Below are 22,080 nucleotides of genomic sequence, written 5' to 3' on the forward strand. Positions count from 1 at the left end.
CTATCTGTTTGACTGGATATCCATCCATCCGTCCATTTTTTGTTTTTTGTTTTTTGTTTACAGATGTCCAATTGAGTGTAGGCTCGTCAGTTTGATTCTTCCTATATGAGCTTGTCGTAAGCCTCCATGTGAGCACCATGGCATTAACTGCAGTTCATCAGTGTAAGGCTCAGATACAGGACCTCTCTCGTTCTCTCTTCTTCTTTCTTTCTCTCCTCCTCACTGGATCATGTCATTGTGGGTTAGCTCCTAATTACTCTCTCCCAGAGACGTTCCAAATATTCCCCTGGTGCTAATATTTTTCTGCCTCAACGACTCATTATGTTGTTTGGCAGCCTGAAACATCAGCCTTTCAATGTCTGAGCATCACAGCTCATGTACAGTCTTCCACCTCTCTCTCTCTCTCTCTCTCTCTCTCTCTCTCTCTCTCTCGTCTGCCAGTCTGTTTCCACGACTACTCCTGTTGCTGTGGCATTACAGGTTGTTCTGTGCAGTCTGAAAGTGTTGGTAATCATCTATGATATAGATTCAATAGCATGACTCCTGAGTCTCATGTCTGTTCACCTTCTGTTGATTGCACACACCGATTATCTGGCATCATTCTGCGGTAAGGCCGATTTTCCCAGTGTATACTCTGTCATCTTTCATTTTCGTCTCCGTTCTATCCATTCTCTTAGCATTTGATTCGTTGAGAGTTGATTGTTCATTACTTAGGAGACATAATAGAGTTCTTAATTATGTTTTAGTGAAGTATCAACATGATAGATCTCATGATAGATCAACGCACACGTCACCCTTTAGCATTAATATAACACGCTTTGGTTATGGGTAGGTTTAGGTCTTAGACCACTAGGAGGCGCCTTCTGGCCCATATATATCTGTGTCTCATTTTGACGCAAAAGGCTGTCATGTGCGTTAGATGTATACGCATTGTCAAAAGCGTCATTGGGATGAGAACGGGATAGATCCATCCATCCACAGTGAAATATCATTGGTCATTTGAACTAAGGAGTTTTAGGAGAATTATTTAAAGGGATACTCCACTTTTTTGGGGAAATAGGCTAATTTTACCACTCCCTCAGAGTTAAACAGTTGAGTTTTACTGTTTTTGAATGTATTCAGCTGATTTTTTGATATTTAGAAGAATATCAGTATACAGACAGTTTCTGGTCTCATTGACTTCCATAGTATATTTTTTTTTTCCTACTATGGAAGTCAATGAGACCAGAAACTGTCTGGTTATTGATATTCTTCTAAATATCAGAAAATCGTCTGAATCGATTCGAAAATGGTAAAACCCAACTGTTTAACTCTGAGGGAGCTGTAAAATGAGCAAAAAAGTGGAGTATCCCTTTAAGCAAATGTAGTCTTTTGTATCTGGGCAAATGTGAGGTGTTGTTGAGATCTCTGGAGATGCATCTGAGATTATTTTTCTTGCTTTTAAGAGAAGTAACTTAAAAGCAAGACAATTAAGCAAAAGTCTCAATGAATCTGCATTTAACCTTTTTGCAATTGAGGAGAAACCATTAAGATATTAATGAGAATGAATTTCTTTTATATGGCTGCACATTCACACAGAATCATCTTAACTGTCTCCGTCTTGGGCATTCTGCCAGGTTGGATGTGTTGAAGTCAAGGACATCCTTAGAGGACAACATGGCGGCGTTTCAGCGCGCATGTTTTGATGTGTGTGTGGTGAGGCGGTCTGAGGCCGGCAGGTTTTAGTGTCATGTCTGTTAGAAGCATGTAATGCTTCAGTCGTGAGCTGTGAGAGGAAAGTGTCTGGAAAACTCAGACTTCATGGTACATAGAGCGGCCTTGATGTTACTTTAGCCCCTCACAGAACTCACCTCAACCATGACATCCGCCGTTATGTGTGTTTGAGCACAAAGAAACGCTCCAAAACTAAAGGAAAGTGGAAAAGTCTGGTCTTTCATTCTGCAAGTCTTCTTCTGTAGTTAAATGTCTTCTTAATATTGTATTCCGTTTGACTGGATGGTCCATGCTGAGAATTTCCCCCTCAGCATCATCAGCATGCGAATTATTAAACAGTGTAAGCAAAGTTAATAGTCAAGTGCTGACCAAGTGCTTCCGAATTTCTGGGGCTTCTTCAGCAAACCTGAAACCCACCAATCAGAATGCTTAATTTTGCAGGAAAGCGCGAAGAATGCTTATTTTCCACTGCACAAGTCAAGCCGTCTGAATCTCGTCCAGTTCTCCGCTGTCCCGCAGCATGCGTCCTGCAGGCCTGGCCGGGTTCGCTTGGGTTTATTAAGAGAAGCCTGCTGCTGCACTTTGGTAATGGATTGTTTATCTGTATGGCTGCACTCGAGGGCAGCACAGGCAGCCTGCCTTGCGCTTTAATGCGGTTTGCCATAATGAATGCATTTCCAAATTAGATGAGGCTTTTTTCCCCCCATTATTTTATTTTGCTCATCCCGTGGTATTGATTCATTTGCGGTGCCCCCTGAACTTGACCTTGCTAGGTCTGGTCAATGTCAATATCTCGTCCTCCTTTGCCTTTCCTCGTCAGAGCGAGCTATCGATAGCTGCATTTAGCAACCGGGACTCTTAGGATCTAAAGATCCATACGCATTTCGGAGGTGTCGGAATAACACATCAGCCTGTGAGAACGAGAAATAGCACAGCATCCTTGACTTTAAGTCAACATGACCTGCTGAACGATTCTTTAGTGCATGTCATCCTGAAGAAAACATCTTTTTCAAACAATATGGATTTGATATTAGTGGACAATATTATTATCAAGGAGTTCAATTAATTGAATGTGCTCATTTTGTATGATTAATTAGTTATTAAAAAAATATAAATTTTATTTAATAACGTGATGTCTTCATTTAGGGACTTCTCAGCAAATTGTCATATATGCAATTAATTTGATTAATTAATCAACCTGTCGAGTAATTCATTTGATTAATATTTTTAATTGATTGACAGCTCTATTTGTTTTCCCTCCGCCCATGTGGCCTTGATTACACTAGGGTAAAAAAAAAAGTTGGAAAAGTTACTACAGTTTGATGGATGATTATAAAAAGCTTCTTTTCTTTCATGCACAACAAGACCAGGTAACTTTTATTAAAGGCAGGGTAGAAACATTTTTGTTATGCTGGTTGAAAGTAGCTTTAGTAATCACTAATTTAAGTAGGGCTATCAAACGATTAATCGCGATTAATCGCAAACAAAATAAAAGTTTGTGTTTAAATAATATATGTGGGTTCACTGTGTATAATTATTAAATTATATATAAATCTATATACAGTATATGCATGAAAATATTTCTTATATTTCATATACAAGCATGTTTGTGTATTTATATATATGAAGAGTTCAGATGCAAAAGCCTCTAAGTGCCATTTGAAATTTTCTTCTAGAATGATCATTTTTATCGAGCTTGTATATTTAAGTTCAGTAATTTCACTTAAATGGCAATGATAATTACCTATTAATTGTCATTTAAGTGAAATTACTGAACTTAAATATACAAGCTTGATAAAAATGGTCATTTTAGAAGAAAATTTCAAATGGCATTTAGAGGCTTTTGCATCTGAACTCTTCATATATATATATATATAAATGAAATAATTATACACAGTGCACACACATATATTATGTAAACACAAACTTTTATTTTGGATGCGATTAATCACGATTAATCGGTTGACAGCCCTAAATTTAAGTGGTCTAAATGTATTTGTATATTGTCTCTAGAACACGTAAGACCATAAATGTTTGTCCAATCATTGAATTCGGTCCGAATGCAATGTCCTACCTGACTTTCAACTTTCCAATTCTCACTATTAACTAGTTACTTATTAGCATGCATATTACTAGGATATTAGCTGTTTATTATTACTTATAAAGCACTTTTAAGACATCAGTCACTGAGCACCTTAACCGAAACAGCAGCAACCTTTTACACTTCCTCCTGAAACAAAACAACAAGCTCAGTTCACGCAATAACTACTATAATTTGGAAGCAAACCCATGACGTTTTACTCGAAGCAGTTTGTGCTTGAAATGTATGGTTTTTAATGGCAACACGATCAACGGTAAAATAATCTGCAGCAGTCAGTTGATACAAGTCAGAGACATGAGGTTAGTATAACACTAGCCATGTTTCCATCGACACTTTTTTATCCGAATTAAGTGATATCGAATGAAAAAATGCCTTATGGAAACAGTAAAATTCGATGAAATTTCATGAAAATCGACTCAAATTAAATACGTTCGGTCTCATCGGATTTTCTCTTGATCGATATACGGCTAATGCGATAAAAGCTGATGGAAACGTTATTTGCCGAATAAATAATGAATTGCAATTAAGTTTTATGCCCTTTTATGGTTGCAACACGCCAGAAGACGAGTTCATTTCTGGCCAGTCTGTTTGCGCACACATGGCGGATATCAACAAAGACAGATGTAAGTGGACAAAGCAAAAAAAAATGCTTCAACCAAAGGGTTTCCGTGAACCACGATCTCCCAGAACTGATGGAGCGCTCGTTCCCACACCATAGTCACCTTTGCTGTCGTCGGGCATTTACGTGCATCGGCATCATCATAGCAATGTTTATAGCGTCGTTGTTTTCTTAGGTTAGTTTTGCTTGTTTTTACGTGGCTTGGTTGAATTCTGGTCTGTTATTTCTGGTTAACAGACTGCGGCGTTGCTATAACACACCGTCGCTATGGGCGCAGTTCAGAGACGGAACAGACTACGTATTTTCTTTAGCAGAAGCAATACTCGTTTTTAAATCAATAAACTCGTTTTTAAGTCAATATTTTGTGTCAAATAATTCATTTATTTATTTATTTGGTTGATTTATATGTAATAAGCAGGATAATATATAGCGAGGCGGTTGTTATAGCGAATACAACTGCTTCAACAACCGCCTCGCATACATTATCCCATACATATGTCGCTATCAACTGGCACATAATAAGCATTATTAGGCTTCAACTTGTGAATTTGTTGGTAGATGGCGCAATCCGTTTTGTCTAACAAAACTTTGTTCGCAAAAGTTTGCTTGAATGTTGTTCGATTCAGTGCGAAAATGAATGGAAACATCTTAAAATGTCTCAAATCAATTCGATATACCAATTTGATCGCAAAACAGCATGTGACGTCATTACGTACAGGTTTTTATTCGCTTTAAAGCCGTTTGATGGAAACACACTTTCACCAGCTTGTCTTTTTTTTTACCGAACTTCAGATAATTCGATTGACAAGTGGATGGAAACATGGCTACTGTCTCTTGCTGTGAGCGTTCATGTGTTTTGGAGGAGGCGTGGCTTTGGAGACGCTCTGAAGGGAGAGTGGGTTCTTATGCGTTCAAAGCTAGCTTGCTATTGCTAGCCTCTCCGAAAATTGTTTACCTTACCTTTAAGAAATAAACAGGGTGTCATGTTGATTTTAAAATAAACTTTTGAAGGATGGAAAGCCTGTGCACTGGGAGGGGAAAAAACATCTTTACCAGCCTAAACCGATTTGCTGCACTTAACCGGTCTCAAAGCCAGGTCAGGCTGGTCCGTTGGTTGGATTTAGGCACTTTTCAGGTTTTTCAGCAGGAATGCTGTGAATGACTCAACAGAAATGCATTGACAGATGACAGCTGACGCTTTAAAATCACAGCGTGGTTTCAGTCTTGTCTTTCACCATTATCTTTAGTCACTCTGTCAAATGACCAGCTGCACGATAGAGCGTTATCAGGGTTTTCCAGTTAAAACAGCAGGAGTTGTGCTTAGAGTTTTACTAGCTTTGGGTTTCTTCTCATTTTTTTCACTGCAGCAGTGAAAATGAATGGGTTTTGTTCTTGAAATGACTCTGCTTTGAGGATAATGCGAGCTGTGAGTATGATGATGCTCTCTTTCTCTTGCTGTCTCTCTCCCTCTCCATTGGTTTTGATATGGATCGTGAGTGGACAGTGCTTGTCAGCTGGAGAGCTTGTGTCCCGCGCTCCCTCGGCCCTCTTATCTCCGTATCTGACACAGTTGTTTCTGCTCGTGATGAGAGGAAATAGCACAATGATGAAATACCAAATCACTTCAGCGGGGACTTCAGAGCCTCTACAAGCTTTCCATAGACAATTATTCCTCACTGAGCGCCTCTTCAAGGTGTAATCTAACATCTCCGTAGCAACTGAGCTGAAGATTTCCACTTTTGCCGTGTACGCTTGTGCTGTACGTGTGTTTTAGTGCGCTGAGATAATACCAGTCACACTGAGGCTAAGCACATACAGACTAGTGATGGGGGTTTTAGAAGCTTTTGGATGCAAACTCACTCTCTTATTCATTGATCATATGGTTTTCTGTTTCAGATGTAATGCAGATGAATACATGATTGCAACAGAATAATTTTGAGTTTGACATATTTTGAGATGACAAATATATATATATATATATATATATATATATATATATATATATACAGCAAAGTGCAATTATCTAATCAACCAATCACACAGTTGTTTCAATGCATTTAGGGGTGTGGTCCTGGTCAAGACAATTTCCTGAACTCCAAACTGAAGGTCAGAATGGGGAAGAAAGGTGATTTAAGACATTTTGAGCGTGGCATTGTTGTTGGTGCCAGATGAGCTGCTCTGAGTATTTCACAACCTGCTCAGTTACTGGGATTTTCAAGCACAACCATTTCTAGGGTTTACAAAGAATGGTGTGAAAAGGGAAAAACTTCCAGTATGCGTCAGTCCTGTGGGCGAAAATGCATTGTTGGTGCTAGAGGTCAGAGGAGAATGGGCCGACTGATTCAAGCTGATAGAAGAGCAACTTTGACTGAAATAACCACTCGTTACAACCGAGGTAAGCAGCAAAGCATTTGTGAAGCCTCAACACGCACAACCTTGAGGCAGATGGGCTACAACAGAAAAAAGACCCCACCGGGTACCACTCATCTCCACTGCAAATAGGAAAAGCTACAATTTGCAAGAGCTCACCAAAATTGGACAGTTGAAGACTGGAAAAATGTTGCCTGGTCTGATGAGTCTTGATTTCTGTTGAGACATTCAGATGGTAGAGTCAGAATTTGGCGTAAACAGAATGAGAACATGGATCCATCATGCCTTGTTACCACTGTGCAGGCTGGTGGTGGTGGTGTAATGGTGTCGGGGATGTTTTCTTGGCACACTTTAGGCCCCTTAGTGCCAATTGGGCATCGTTTAAATGCCACGATCTACCTGAGCATTGTTTCTGACCATGTCCATCCCTTTATGGCCACCATGTACCCATCCTCTGATGGATACTTCCAGCACAATAATGAACCATGTCACAAAGCTTGAATCATTTCAAAAAAAAAAAAAAGTGTCATTAAGTTGTTTATTTTATAGAAATGATTGGCAGCACTATATATATATATATATATATATATATATATATATATGTACTTTAGACTGGATTTTTTCGAAATTACACACACATGCGCGTTTTCGTTGGAAGGTGGATAGTACGCCACATCCCATGAAATCCATTCATGAGAAATTTGCTTTTCTGTGTTGATGTATTTCCTGTTGAATCAGGCAGGAAAGTGGCAGGGCATTAGTCATTAGTAGAAATGGATTAAAAGCCACACAACTCTTTTTTTGATTTCACAGTCTTTTAAAAGCAGTCTACGGTGGTCAACTCACTAGGTTTTGGAGCAGAGCTGCAAAGAGAGAAAGGGAGAGAGAGAGAGACAGCGGGTGAGCGAGGCGTCATTAGCGGAGAATGAATCGGCTTAAATTTTGATGATATAAATGAGGAGAAAAGATGATCATGGATTATTGAACACATCGTCATGAAAACTTAAACCAGTCAAAGACGTTAAAAGAAACTAATTAAAACAAATGTTTCAACCTCCATCTTCACGGGCATAACTTATTCAGAGGCCCGCGTGAAGAGAACGATCCGACCCTGTCATTATCCCAACTAAAGTAAATTATTTAATGACATTTGGCCTGTGAAAACATGAGGAGCAGATTATGGATTGAAGGACAGTGGATGGGAAGGAAAGCCAACGGGAGATTTGAAATGTAAGATGTGAGATGTAAGATGTAATATGTAAGAAATATAGATTGTCACTGGTGAATTGTTTTGATAGATCAATACATACAGTATTTTGTGTTATAGAGCAGTTGACATTAAAGACAGCATTTATAGTTTCACCCATACGAATTCAAATGATTTTTTTTAATGTATTGCATCAAGATTGTGTATTCTGTGCATATATCTGCATACATTCAATACAGTTTTATTATGTACAGTAAATCTATTTTGATATTGAATCTTAAACCTATATATTTTTAATCATATCACCTGACAATAAAATACTGTAGTTTGGCACAGAACTATTTATACATTATTTGAAATGTATTATTTTGAACATTTATGAATATGCCTGAAATGCGCAAATATTGCTTTTTATGGCCATTTGGCAAACCCTGCACGGTTTGATTGTCTGGAAAGAAAACTTCAACATTTGGGTTCTTGGAAGTGTAATGGATTTCTCCTAATGTAGACTTTGATGAAGGGTTTGGATTCAGTGAAACGTTAATTTCCATTTCCCCCGATTTCTCAGTATTGTGGAAACTACTGTATTGTTTATAATCTTGTGAATATGACCTTGGCTCTTTTGCGATGAAGAGTGTCTCTCTCAAATGCAGACTTGGGTTAACGCCTTCCTCTTTGAGGAACGTTTGCTGCATTCAAAGACAACTGAACAATGAAACAAGAAGAGTCTGTAATTTTCTGAATAAGCTAATGACATGATGTGATCTTTTCGGTCTCATCATTTCATTAACTCGCAGCTCTTTTTCATTCAACTACACAAGCAGACAAGATGTGGTGGTGCGTGTGCATGATGGGCCGTTCAGTCTTGATCGTAGAGCACCTTGAGGTTTATCAATTACGCCGTGACGTGTCTCACTCCTGTCTAATGAGTGCAAACGTTGAAGCAAATGAACCGTGTGAAACATGGGAGAAATCTGACATTGTTCAGTTTAAATCAGTGCAGGAAGAAATGCAAGTCACCATGAAATCAGATATGACCCCACGTAGTTTCCTGTTCTTATTGTGCAGGATTTATTTTAAAAGAAAATGTTTGTTTTCATCTTTGATGGAAATGCAATAACTTGCTAAACCTCTCAACAGGCTTTTTTTTCACCAATTCTCCATTCTGGTGGTACAGCATGTAGGCTAACATTACATTTCATCAATCGGTTAATTTATGAAAGACAAAAGTTAGTACTGTCCTACATTTGTTTTCTTATTAAGGGCTTTTTTTTACTGTCTTCAGTTGGAGCATTTGATTCAGAACCTTAGTTCATATTTTTGTCATATATGAACAGCAATCTGCACCAAAACAGTCTGAGACCACCTCTGAATCAACATTGTAATGATAATTCAGCCCTTTTTTGAGCAAAACAAACCAGATGCCTCAAATCAGATCTGTTCAGGCAATTCGATCTCACGGCAATTCATACGAATTTTATGAGGTGGCTAAATTTGTAACAATTCCCTCACACAATTCCCTAAAATATGTACGATTTTTGATAAATCGTACATATTTTACTAGTTGGATAATTTGTATGAATTCGAATACGAATGACCTACCACTGACCCCGCCCGTCACAAATTCATACAAATTGGTCGTGAGATAGCGATTATTTGCAAGTGATTAATTGCAATACCGTTTGAATATTTCCAGTTTTTTTTATGTTATCGTTGTGTCACGTTGACAGTTAAGAAGGATCTGTAAAACCGGATTGGAATCGCATTTCAAACCGAATTCGTAAGAATTGGTCGTGAGATAGCGTTGGACTGTGTGCACTATTATTTGCAAGTGATTAATTGCAATACCGTTTGAATATTTCCTGTTTTTTTATGTTATCGTTGTGTCACGTTGAGAGTTAAGAAGGATCTGTAAAACCGGATTGGAATCGCATTTCAAACCGAATTCTTACGAATCGGTCGTGAAATAGCGTTGGACTGCCGCACTATTATTTGCAAGTGATTAATTGCAATACCGTATGTATATTTCCATTTTTTTATGTTATCGTTGTGTCACGTTGAGAGTTAAGAAGTATCTATAAAACCGGATTGGAATCGCATTTCAAACCGAATTCGTAAGAATTGGTTGTGAAATAGCGTTGGACTGTCCGCACTATCATTTGCAAGTGATTAATTGCAATACCGTTTGAATATTTCCAGTTTTTTATGTTATCGTTGTGTCACGTTGAGAGTTAAGAAGGATCTGTAAAACCGGATTGGAATCGCATTTCAAACCGAATTCTTACGAATTGGCCGTGAAATAGCGTTGGACTGCCGCACTATTATTTGCAAGTGATTAATTGCAATACCGTTTGTATATTTCCATTTTTTTATGTTATCGTTGTGTCACGTTGAGAGTTAAGAAGTATCTATAAAACCGGATTGGAATCGCATTTCAAACCGAATTCGTAAGAATTGGTTGTGAAATAGCGTTGGACTGTCCGCACTATCATTTGCAAGTGATTAATTGCAATACCGTTTGAATATTTCCAGTTTTTTTGATGTTATCATTGTGTCACGTTGAGAGTTAAGAAGGATCTGTAAAACCGGATTGGAATCGGATTTCAAACCGAATTCATACGAATTGGTCGTGAGATAGCGTTGGACTGTCCGCACTATTATTTGCAAGTGATTAATTGCAATACCGTTTGAATATTTCTAGTGTTTTTGATGTTATTGTTGTGTCACGTTGATCTGTAATTTTGTTTGCAGTCTCAACATAGCCTATGAGTCTAAAAAACACCCTTAATATAATAATCTTTTTTTTTTCTACTGGAAACGCATCCTTTTATGCAAGTAAAATAGGTAGAGAATTATGTTTGCTTTAAAGGCGTCATATCTTACAATTTATGTTCATTTGATTTATTTTAAAGTCCACTTTTAATGATAGCCCAGGCTGAACTAACTAACTATAAATCTGAAAACACCCTTAAAATAATATTTTATAATATAATACCTTAATATCTTTTTAATCTGACTAAAATGGGCTGTAAATTTTGTTTAAAGGGGCTATAGTCTACAAACATTTATTTTTTATTTTATTTTAAAGTCCACTTTTAATGATAGTCAAGGTTTCTGGGACACAACAAACAGTGTCTTGATTTAGTTTTATGTGACTATTTTTCACTCTCTCTTATAGAAGTAAACATGCTGGTTTTGCTGTGAATGTAAGAATTATATATGCGAATTACTTCTAGACTGAGACTGCCTGTGTCAAAGAAAAAATTCTGACGAACTATTTATGTTCTTAACCTGTGATTCATTTGCTAATCCCAAGTACCTTTTTTTTTTTTGCAACCGTCTCTTGACTGATATTCCCCACCTCCCTGAAAACATTCCCGATTAGACCCGAAGGCCTTGTCCCCCCGTATCGCCACGGCCTCAGTGTGGGCGGTTAGCATGTGAGTTAGCATACCTTAGCACGTGAGCATTTCACCAGATTACAAGACGTCCCATTGTGCCATTCGGGCTTTGACGTTGTCCGTGGCTTCCGACCGCGAGAGCATTGACAGCTTGATGAATTAGGCCTGACACTTGCCAAAATAGCCGTCCTTTGTGCCAGCTGCCAGTTGAGCGTCTACACACCGTTAATTGAATTGGCAATTTGTGTAACAGTACCTGCCCCTGAGTCTTTGGTGAAACCAGGGACCGCCATTTAGCTCCAATAATCCAGGACTAGGGAATAAGAGGTCTAAGCTTCACGAGAAATTATTGCAGATTTAAAATGACAGTTTCATGCCTTGCTGCCAATTTCCCATTCAATAAGAAATAAATTAACAATAGCAATAATGTTGACTTATAAAAGTGAAAGTTAAATTGACTTTCTAATAGCACAAGCGATTTGAAATTGCCACTGTGGCGAGTAACAAATTGCATTTATTGCAGTCTTGCACCAAATGCTGTTTGTGGCTCGGCTGGTATTGAAGACTAGCAATACATATTGAAAGTGTCAAATGGAAAGCAATACTATCTCGTAATAAAATACCATTTGCATGTTCGCGAAATGCCGTCGAGGACTTTGGAATGTAGCGTCTTTGGGTTTGGCGATACTCTGAATGGAATAACATCATCCTGTATGTCAGTACTCAATAGACAGATATTAGACTGTATATTTTACATTGACTTTACTGTATTGTGCTGGACTTATTAGGTCAGGCGTGATGTATTTGCTCGCGTTTCCACAGTAATATATTTGTATGTGCTCAATCTAGCGTGGCAGGGAGCTAAACTAGAGGAGATGTATTATGGAGAATCATGGCAGGACAGACATTGTGTTGCCTCTGTGCTCCCACAAGCTCTTTATTCATATATCATTTGCGTCACGAGCAAAATGAAGCAGATTAATAGAGCATAATTCCTGAGATCAATATGCAATTATATTCATCTCTCTGGCTGCTCGGGCAGCCGTGCAGAGGCATGGCGACACATTCGCATAGTCTTGTCGTTGGACAGTATTGAGTGTAGCAGGGAATGACAATTGTTTAAGACGTTTACATGTGCTGTTTATTGTATGCACTTCCTGCTTTTTACTGTCTAGAAACCTTCTAAAATCACCCTTTCATGAATCCGTCTCCTCTAAGACTCATTTGGTTACTTGTTTCTAAAAGCTAATCTGTGGTTCAACATGTTCACATTTTTCATTATGAAATATTACCCGTAGAGTTTATAGTAGGCAAAGCTCCTCAAGGTCAAGGAATTTGGAGGACGTGTGGCCGATTTCCATGCGGTGATCTTAAGCGAGGATCCTTGTGTGATGAGAGCTATTGTCTGGAGATTGCGCTTTTAAGAAGGAGGATAATTTGAGGCTGGTCAAGTGACCTCTTAACTTAGGTATTTTCTTTGTCGACTGACTTGTACTGCTGGTGGTTTTGAGCACTTTATATGTAGCCCAGCTTAGCCAGACTGATGACAAAAGGTCTGATGGTAGCTTTCATTGGGCAAGGACCACCCAGAGGCTGTCAGTGACATGTAAATCAACCAATCACAGATTGTTTTTTGTTCCGCTCATGTTTAGGTAGGATGTCCCTACAATAACAGGCATGTGTTTAAAACTCTAACTAAAGAGTCTATACCATGAACTTTACATACTTGACATATTTTTGTAAACCAAGCGTTTAGTTGATCCTGATGAGCTCACATTGTCACAGTTGTAAACATGACGTTGCTCTACGAGGGGGTTTGGCTTCACGACAGCTTTGTTTCCAGACAGATCGTTAAAGAATGTGAGACACGTCTTCAGATCCTGTAGATTAGAATTCAACCAATCAGATGACTCCACAGTTAAGTGTGCCATATGCATCAGACTACAGGGCTCCAGACTGCGACCAAACGGTTGCATTTTGCGACCAAAATTTGAGAGTGTGTGACTGAATTTTACATCCAGTCACACATGTGCGACCAATAAATTTGCCACACGTTAAACGCATGGTTAAAGGAGCTGTATGTAAGATTGTGGCCAAAACTGGTACTGCAATCAGTTTCAAATTACTGTAGAGTGGTGTATCCCCTCCCCCATTACTCGAGGTTGCCAGATATATCTGCAGCTGTGGTAACTAGAGCAGAGCTGGCAACCCGAATGCTGCAACACTACTGACTCTGTGATTGGTAGATCGGTGGAGGGTGGAGCATCAGACCAAAACACAACATGACAGTTGAGGGATGCAACTTCACTTTTCAGATGACAATATCCTGGCCGGACTGCTGTTGTCAGTGATATTTGAAATGAACATGATTTCTTAATGTCTAGTGACATATCAGGGTCATTTTATGATTATTTGAAATACATTTCTTGCATACAGCTCCTTTAAGCGTGGAAAGCGCGCGTAAACGTCTGTGGGAAGGAGACGGAGACAAATATCACAACTTGCTATGTGCGTCTGAGCAATAAGCGATCTACCGACTCGTTACCTATCAGCGAATGCAAACAAAATGAAAGCGCTCCGAACCACTGACAGTAAAATAAAGCCCCGAACTTGCCAGTCGCGTGCCGATCTCGCTCACGCAACACTGTTACTAGGAGATCCAGTGAAGAAATCACTTGAATTCGCCTCAGAATTTATAACATCATCACCACGAGATCCAGTGAGAAACATTCTGATTCAGTGCAGAGTTATGTTACAAACTATTGATATCAGACTAAACAGTGCTGACGTGGAAACCCGTAGAAACACTTATAGTAGGTTTTCAGTCCAGAAATCAGCAATTCACCATGGATTTAGGCTAATGTAGTAACATAACTCTAACCATAAATATGATAATGTGACAAAATTTGAGTCTGGAGACCTGTGAACTTAAATAAAACAGCATATCATAATGTAAAGTCTATTCATTATTAAATAATTTGTCAGTATTAGTTATTTTGGGGGAAATTTGAATCATTTCAACTGCGCTCCTAGTAAAAAATCCTATGGGCATGACGTCTGAGACCTACATGATATGCAGTTTTCACACTGGGTTCAGTTTTGTTTCCCTTTCAATTTATTTACTGTGCCATTACTATGTTGTGTTGGACTTATTTGGGCAGACATGATGTAACCTTGCGTTTTTATTTTATTATATATATATATAGTATCCTTGTATTACAGTGTGTTGGCTGTATTGTGCAAGACTTATCTTTCTTTCTTTAAGGCACATTAGATGCTGTTTCAATTCAGGTCTATTTTCAGAATTGTATTTATTTATTTTATGGCTCGATGTGAAGAATATTTCCACATAAGCTTTTGTAGTTTCAAAGGGGAAAAAAAACCTAACGATAGTAACTGTTTGTTTATAATTCATTTAAACCAGGTATCACATTGCCATTCTTGCTGTAGGTTAATTACGTTTACTCATCGATTTCCAAATGTCGATTTCCAAATTTATTCCCATTTGGTTTTTGAAAAGTGTAAACTTTGGAACTGTTTGTGTTGCCAAATGAACCAAAATCCAACAACAGACAGATATATCAAAAGCACGTGGTGTGTGTGTTGTGTGCCAGGCTGCGTTGATTGTGCGTGCTAGAATGCACTGTGTTTGATGTGCAGGTATGTGTGTGTGTGTGATCCTCAGGGCGTAAGAGCTCCCTCTGCTGTGCGCTGAGAGCCTCCGTGTCCTTGTCCCACCGGATTGTAGCTCAGGATTGTTTGCCTTTCCACCCACAGTGGCGGCTACTGACCCCGACGCTCCAGGGACAGCGCTGAGAGCCCGGCTCTCTCTCTCCTCCGGCTGCCGCTGCCCCTTCCGCTTGTGTTGTGGCAGGAATGTTCCTCCGGGGCGGACACAGGGCTTAGTGCTGAAAGCATTACCAGAGGGGAGAAGTGTGTTTACACTGCTTGAGGCTCTCTGAAGGACAGAGGCTTCTCATGTGGGTCCCGGCCCCTCTCGTGCATGCTCACCTGGGGCACGATGTCCTTACGTCCCCGTTACGCCCTCCCCGAACGGCAAAGCGTTGTTTGCTACTGGTCCTTGAGAATCCTTAATGGCCGTTCAGCGCTTTATTACATCATTAATTGCACTTAATTCAGCAACATTACCCGAACGCCTGGCTAGGCTTGGAAAATTAAGTACAGAGCACTTTGTTATAAAATTCTCTATAATGAGCTCTGGTGGGACAAGGTCTGTTAAGTTTGAAATCACCCCAGGCCATTTTTTAGCAGAGCCTGAGCCGACTTTAAAGTTGGAAACTTGGAAAAAATGCCCTGAGGGCGCTGTTCTCTGGGTGCTTTGCAGCTCAATGGATGTGGCGATAATAGTCCTGCTATAAACAGCGGGCTTTGTTGCACCAAGCCTGGCTGAATATGCAGAGCAGAGCCGTTCCGAGGCTTTGATTTGCATCTGTGTATTTACAGTACCGGGGGCTTAGTATTATTGGGGCGGAAGTGTTTGTTTAACAGTTTACCGTATCTGTTTAAAATGGCACGGGCAGATTCCAATTCCAGGTTCGTTTGGATTTAAAGCGGAAAACGTGCGTGCGCATGCCGACACGAGCGCGCTCACACTGTGTGTTTCTCTTCACAGCTATCGGGTCCCAGCGGAGGCGGAGCCCCAGCATTGTTGCCTCGGAGATCTTTGAGCCTCACCTTGGCAGCCACATTCTGCAGGTAAGATGAGATTCAGACTATTAAATCTGCCTTTGTTCACTCAAAACACCCTGGTGTTCTTAAAGTTCGGGACGAGCTCGAGATCAACATTGGGTGTGAAGATCATAATGTGCAGAATTGGTATGCAAATCATGTACAAAAGTTGAAATGCAATCTTCTTATTTAGAAAAAGAAAAAGACACTTTATTTTCTGAAGGCTAGTGGTATTTTGTTCGCTTTTTCCTTACAAAATTTGCGTTGTCTTTAAGTCATGTTCACTGTAAAAATGAATATGCTTTATCTAATCAATAAAATTGTGGCAACAGATTACAAGCAATATTATTTATTAAATTGAACAAAGTTGAATTGAGTAATAGTTAATCAAATTAATATTCTAATTAATTCTAATTTGTACAATTTAATTGATAATATTGCTTGTAATATGTTGCCACAATTTTATTGATTAGATAAAGCATATTATTTTTTTTTTCAGTGTTGGAATTATCATATTTATGAGATGAATAAATATGATAATTACGTTCTGATTTCTGAGTTTCAGTTAAAGATCGTTTCATGGGATAAAGCGAATTGTTATTGGTCAAAATTACTTTTCAGTTTGATTGGTGAGTGTTCAAATTATTTTGTGAAACACTTATGATAGTAATTGCCAGAAAATACCAATTCCAGTTAGAAATCCTTTGCACTTAATTATGTTTTACAAGCACTCAAATAAGTGATATAAAAGTGCCCAATGTGTCCATTGTATTTCGAGCAAAATAGGTTATTTGAACACAAATAAGATTTTAGTAAGTGCAGCGTGAGTGAGAAAATGTAATATTTTACATAATAACGCATGCAGGACATTTGGAAATCTGTTAGTCGTAAGCATTCATTAGTAATTTATTAGGATGAATAGCAAAATCCAGTTGCTATGAATACATTAGCAGGCGTTCTACAATGACCTGGGTGAATGAAATCCGTCACAGATGTACTAATGTGTGTGTTCAGAGATTACAGGTCTGTTGTCTCAAGACTTATGTGGTGTCTCTTAGCTGTTTAGCATGCAAGTAAATGAAGGATGACTCTTCCTCAGTGTGCTGGTGTTTCGGGAAATCTCAAGGGGAGGGGGCGAGGAGTTTCCTATTTCACCTCAAAATTGTTTTTCAGCCATGCTTTGCTACAGCACTGATGTCCTTTCTAATTCGTTTTAATGACACAGAACGGAAAGCGCAATTTACACCAGTCACCTGTGTCCAAAAAAAGCGGATTAGGAATATTTATATAGCGGTTCGCCGGTCCCCGGACTGCCGGCGCTATTCCCTTACGACAGGTTAAGTGTGTGACAGCAAAGCGGAAATTTATAATTAACACCAATACCAGGCTGGAAGTCTGTCGAGGCGTGGCCTTTTCAAGGAAGGACTTGTTCCTGGCAAATTGTCCCCATTAATCTTCAGCTTAATTGATTGTGAAAAGTTTTAGGATGACATTTTAAAAAAAGCATGCTCGGCTGGTGATTGATCTGAAGAAAATGAACTAATAATGGATGCAAGGCAGTCATTAGTTGTCGAGCGCCGAGGCTAATTTTAGACAGCTTAAACCTTGTTTGATAGCGTTTAATAAAGAGGACGTGGGGGAAGAGCTGCCAACCGGCCTTCACCTGCAAATGGACGTTACGCATAAATGCTCACGCGTATATGCACTTTTACATAGAGTCATCCTGTTTCTTATTTCATATGGCTTCGGTTTTTCTGTTTGTTTGAATGCTATGCCGATGTTGATATTGGTGTTCATTCAGATTTGTTGATATTGGTTTCTCATTAAATCAATTGTTGATAACATTATGGTTTCATATCACTTCACTGTATTCTTTATGAACAGTGTGTTTTATGCAAAAAGTCACTTTAAGGAGACTTGTGCATGTGGCAGGTGTGGTAGAAGAGGAATAATTGATTACATACATTTTCATTTACTTTGTATATTATTTTCATAGTTCTGTAAGGTTAAGTCAAATGCCTTGTCTATATAGAGGAGAGGTGCACTTTAAAGTATGTAAACATAAAAGCAACAATGAAATCAAAATCAACCCCATTAAGCTTTTAATAGCTATAATTATTGTTCCTGGTTTTATTTTGAAGGATTCATCGATTTGCTTTTAAGGGTGTTTTCACAGTTTTAGTTCGGTTCTCTTAGTTCTTTTGGTTTGGACCAAAAAAAAAAAATATACATTTAGTCTTCATTCGATTAGTCTTCACACTAATCAATTTTTTTAAGAGCGATCCTAAAGATACTATCTATGTTCTGGCTAAATGTGCTTATAAATAGATTTGATGGTATTTTTACCAGCTACGAACTTGTGAAAAGCTCTTATTCTTGAGCATTATGTTCTTTTTTGGGTCGCATTTTGTCATTAGTATGTTTTGGTCTGTGATGCGTTCATATTTCAGTCGAAACACACCAGAGTTCGTTTGGAAGTAGACCGTGACTTTTCAGGGATCTCGGTCCGTTTGTTTGGCAATGTTTACACAGATTCACATGAACCGGTTTAATGTAAACATACATGCCATGTGTGAACACACCCTAAATTAACTTTTATTCTCTAATGGTAGCTATGTATAAAGCAGCTTTCTGTTGGTCAATTCTGCGAAATTGTATGACCAACTTGAACACAAGCAAAATCTCCATGCATGGGAAGTTTTTCAGCCTCACACAAAACCCCCAATTGTGCAGATTTCTTTTAAAAATGTCTGTATTTTGCTGTAGCACCTCATTGCAGTACATAAGATCCAGGGGGCGGAGTTGGATCCAGATCTGAGGGGTGGAGTTGGGTAGGTTTAGGGGTGGGTTTAGGGATCAGGGGGTGGAGCTGGGTAGGATTAGGGGTGGGTTTTATGATCAGGGTTGGAGATGGGTAGGTTTAGGGGTGGGTTTAGGGATCAGGGGATTAGGTATATGTAAGGTGGGAGGAGTTGGATCTGGATCCGACTCCTCCCCGTGGATTTCATGTTCTGCAGTGAGGACCATCTCGTATTTTGCCCATGAAATTTCACAGCGTAACAGTGCTGCTATTAAGGCCTCAAAGGAGAAGAAAATAATATATTAACCAATGGTATCATAAATTGATTTTCACAATCCAGTCAAAATCTGACAATCAGCTATATTTATTAATATTTTACAATTCCTTATAGAAATCAGATTTCAACAGCAGTCATTTGCTAACCATTATAATTAAACAAATATGAACAAATCAAGTCCCGCCAAACGTAATTTGTTACTGAATAATGTTTCATCATTGGATCACATGGTGGAGGTTAAATGTGTTGCAAATGTTGTATGTTATTGTTTTATTGCTATTTAGCTGGATGAAGCAAAACATTTAAAGGAGTAGTTCACTTTAAAAAAAAAAAAAACTTTTGCTGATAATTTACTCGCCCCCAAGTCATGCAAGATGTCCATGTCTTTCTTTCTTCAGTCGAAAAAAAAAAAGTTTTTTGATAAAAACATTCCAGGATTTTTCTCCATATAATCGACTTTACTGGGAACCAAACGGTTCAAGGTCCAAATGACAGTTTCTTTTTATGAGTCATTTCGTTCATTTCATTCGTTGAATGAACCAAAAGACTTGAAAAAAGACTTTGTTTGAACAGTTTGAACAGGAGAGTCACAAACGCTCATCACAGAACAGAGCAAGGCGAGCATTTCTGCTCATAAAACTTAAAGTTTGTTATTTATTTTTTTAAATGAATGATCATTTCGCTAGACAAGACCCTTATTCATCGTCTGGTGTTGTTTAAAGCCCTTTAAAGCTGCACTGAAACTCTCATTTGGACCTTGAACCGTTTGGTGCCCAATGAAGTCCATTATATGGAGAAAATCCTGGAATGTTTTCATCAATAACCTTCATTTCTTTTCAACTGAAGAAAGAAAGACATGGACATCATGTCAGCAAAAGTTTTTTTTTTTAAAAGTGAACTACTCCTTTAATGGTTCTTAAAAATGTATGAGATTTTTACAAGTATGTACAGATAAAATTGGAATGTTTTACTTTTTGCTCTGTGTGGTTTGCGTATTGTTTTGTGCTGTTATGTGACCCAGTGACCAGATTTCAGCACAAAAACACTGTGCTTTTTTTGTTTACGCACAAACAAGCTGAACACATTGAGTACCCAGTTGTGTCAAGCCAGATAATCAATTAGCTGCTTTAATATGCAGGTCTGTTTGATCGCAGCTGTTGTGACGCTCTGCTTTCCCACTCCTATTTGATGCCATGGCACAATAATATCAATATTGTCTCTTTTCTGTCCCAGCTCACACACAAAAACAGTAGAAAAGACGCATTTCTGGTGGCAGGCGTGTGGAGGTAAATATCACAACAGAAGATATTTACTTTTCAAGGTTTCTTGCAACAAAAGCTGGTTGTTTTTATTGCTGTACCTTTAAGATTTTTTCCCTTCGTTTAACACCCTACTTGTCCTCCAGTAGGGTCTCTACTTGCCCCGAGGGTGTTATGGTCTCATGGTGTCGGCACAGGCTGTGTCAGCCCTCTGGGCCACAGAAATGACCGTTATGTCCACTCCCACAGTGCATTGTCATTTGCGTGGGCAGCGGGTCGGATTGATTCCGACAGCAGCGCTAGGTCATTAGCAGAGAGCTCAGAAGTCCTCTGTCAAAGCGCTCCACGCTTCCGCCCAGCTAAATAATAGCATTTATATCACACAGATCATGCTTAGCAAGAGATGAATTATAGATGCAGGGTTTCGTTTTTAAGGCTGATGAGAGCTTAGCTGCCTGTGAAGGGCAAAAGCAGTGTATGGTCATAGACGCACTGCACGGAGAGTGAGACTGAACCTTTGTCCGTTCTTTTTAGGAGATAAGTCTGGTCAGTAAATTAGCTGTGAGCTAATGGAGCCGTAAGCCAATAAATGTTTATGAGTAGGCTTGTTTTGGGAGCTGAGCTTGACTGGCATCAGGCAAGCAGTACTTTTAAAACATCAGAGAGAGAATTAGTGTTATTAAAATGTCCAAACACTCTTCTGTTTATCTTCTGTTGCCTCAACACACCTGCCTGGAAGTTTCTAGCATACCTAGTGAGACCTTGATTAGCTGGTTCAGGTGTGTTTAAAGGTGTGGTATGTAATTTTGACTAGTGGTTGAAGTGGGTATTGCAGTCCAAATTTTAACATTAGAGAAAGTTGTCCCTCCTCAGACTTAACACTCACACTGTTTGCTAGTCTAAGGACATGCAACAAGAATGAGCGCAATTGACGTTTTCGAGATGATTTATCCACATTTTAATATGCCTCTGGTTACAAAACTTTTTAAATGGATGTATATTCGTTTTAGGTCGGGTATAATCTGCGATCTCTAACCCAGTTTGTTTGACCCAGTCCGTTGCAGCAATACACTCGTTTTGCAAATCTCGTCTCGTTCTCGTGACTCATCTCGTGAGATATGTCTCGTCACACCCCTACTATAAACTGTCCAAAAATATTAATAATGGAAACAAATTATGCATCTTTTGAAAGGTCTAAGTGCCCGTACATACCGGGACGAATACCAGCGCAAATTCATTCCCTGACATTAGATGGTGCTTTATGTAAAACAGAAATAATAATAGTATACTATTCTATTATTACAGAAATACTAATAGAAATTATATGATATAGCTCTAGAGACCAGCAGTTCAACATTCATCTTGCCCATAGAAATCTTTCCTTGCATCTTCCTCGTCTTCCAGCAGTGTATATCTTCTTCGCCGTTACGTATGTGTGCTCGGTAAGACCGTTTTGTGTTTGAGCACCCCCAAGTTGTGTGTTACTGTAACTTCAGAAGCACCAGACACATGAGCAAAAGCACCAATCTCATTGGTCGGATAGTTTTTGACGCGGCGCGTCAAACCAAAAAAACGAACCCGAGGCGTTTTTTTTTAAATAAATGCCACTTTTACGTGTGCCGTTTTTCGCGTCGATGTGCACAC

At 38.9% G+C, this 22,080-nt stretch overlaps 1 protein-coding gene across 5 annotated transcripts in view; it reads left to right on the top strand.

Annotated features, from left to right (window-relative positions):
- The window catches only part of npas3 (neuronal PAS domain protein 3), a 385,360-nt gene that overhangs the window by 170,013 nt on the left and 193,267 nt on the right, over window positions 1–22,080 (top strand). For all 5 annotated transcript variants that reach the window (XM_089120156.1, XM_089120157.1, XM_089120158.1 and 2 more), the window contains one exon: window positions 16,045–16,127. In XM_089120156.1, coding sequence (XP_088976282.1) covers window positions 16,045–16,127 — 83 coding nt within the window. The remainder of the gene's footprint in view (window positions 1–16,044; window positions 16,128–22,080) is intronic.

The sequence above is a fragment of the Pimephales promelas genome, chromosome 15 (assembly GCF_988280905.1).
Source record: "Pimephales promelas chromosome 15, fPimPro1.hap1.1, whole genome shotgun sequence".
NCBI classification, from domain to species: domain Eukaryota; kingdom Metazoa; phylum Chordata; class Actinopteri; order Cypriniformes; family Leuciscidae; genus Pimephales; species Pimephales promelas.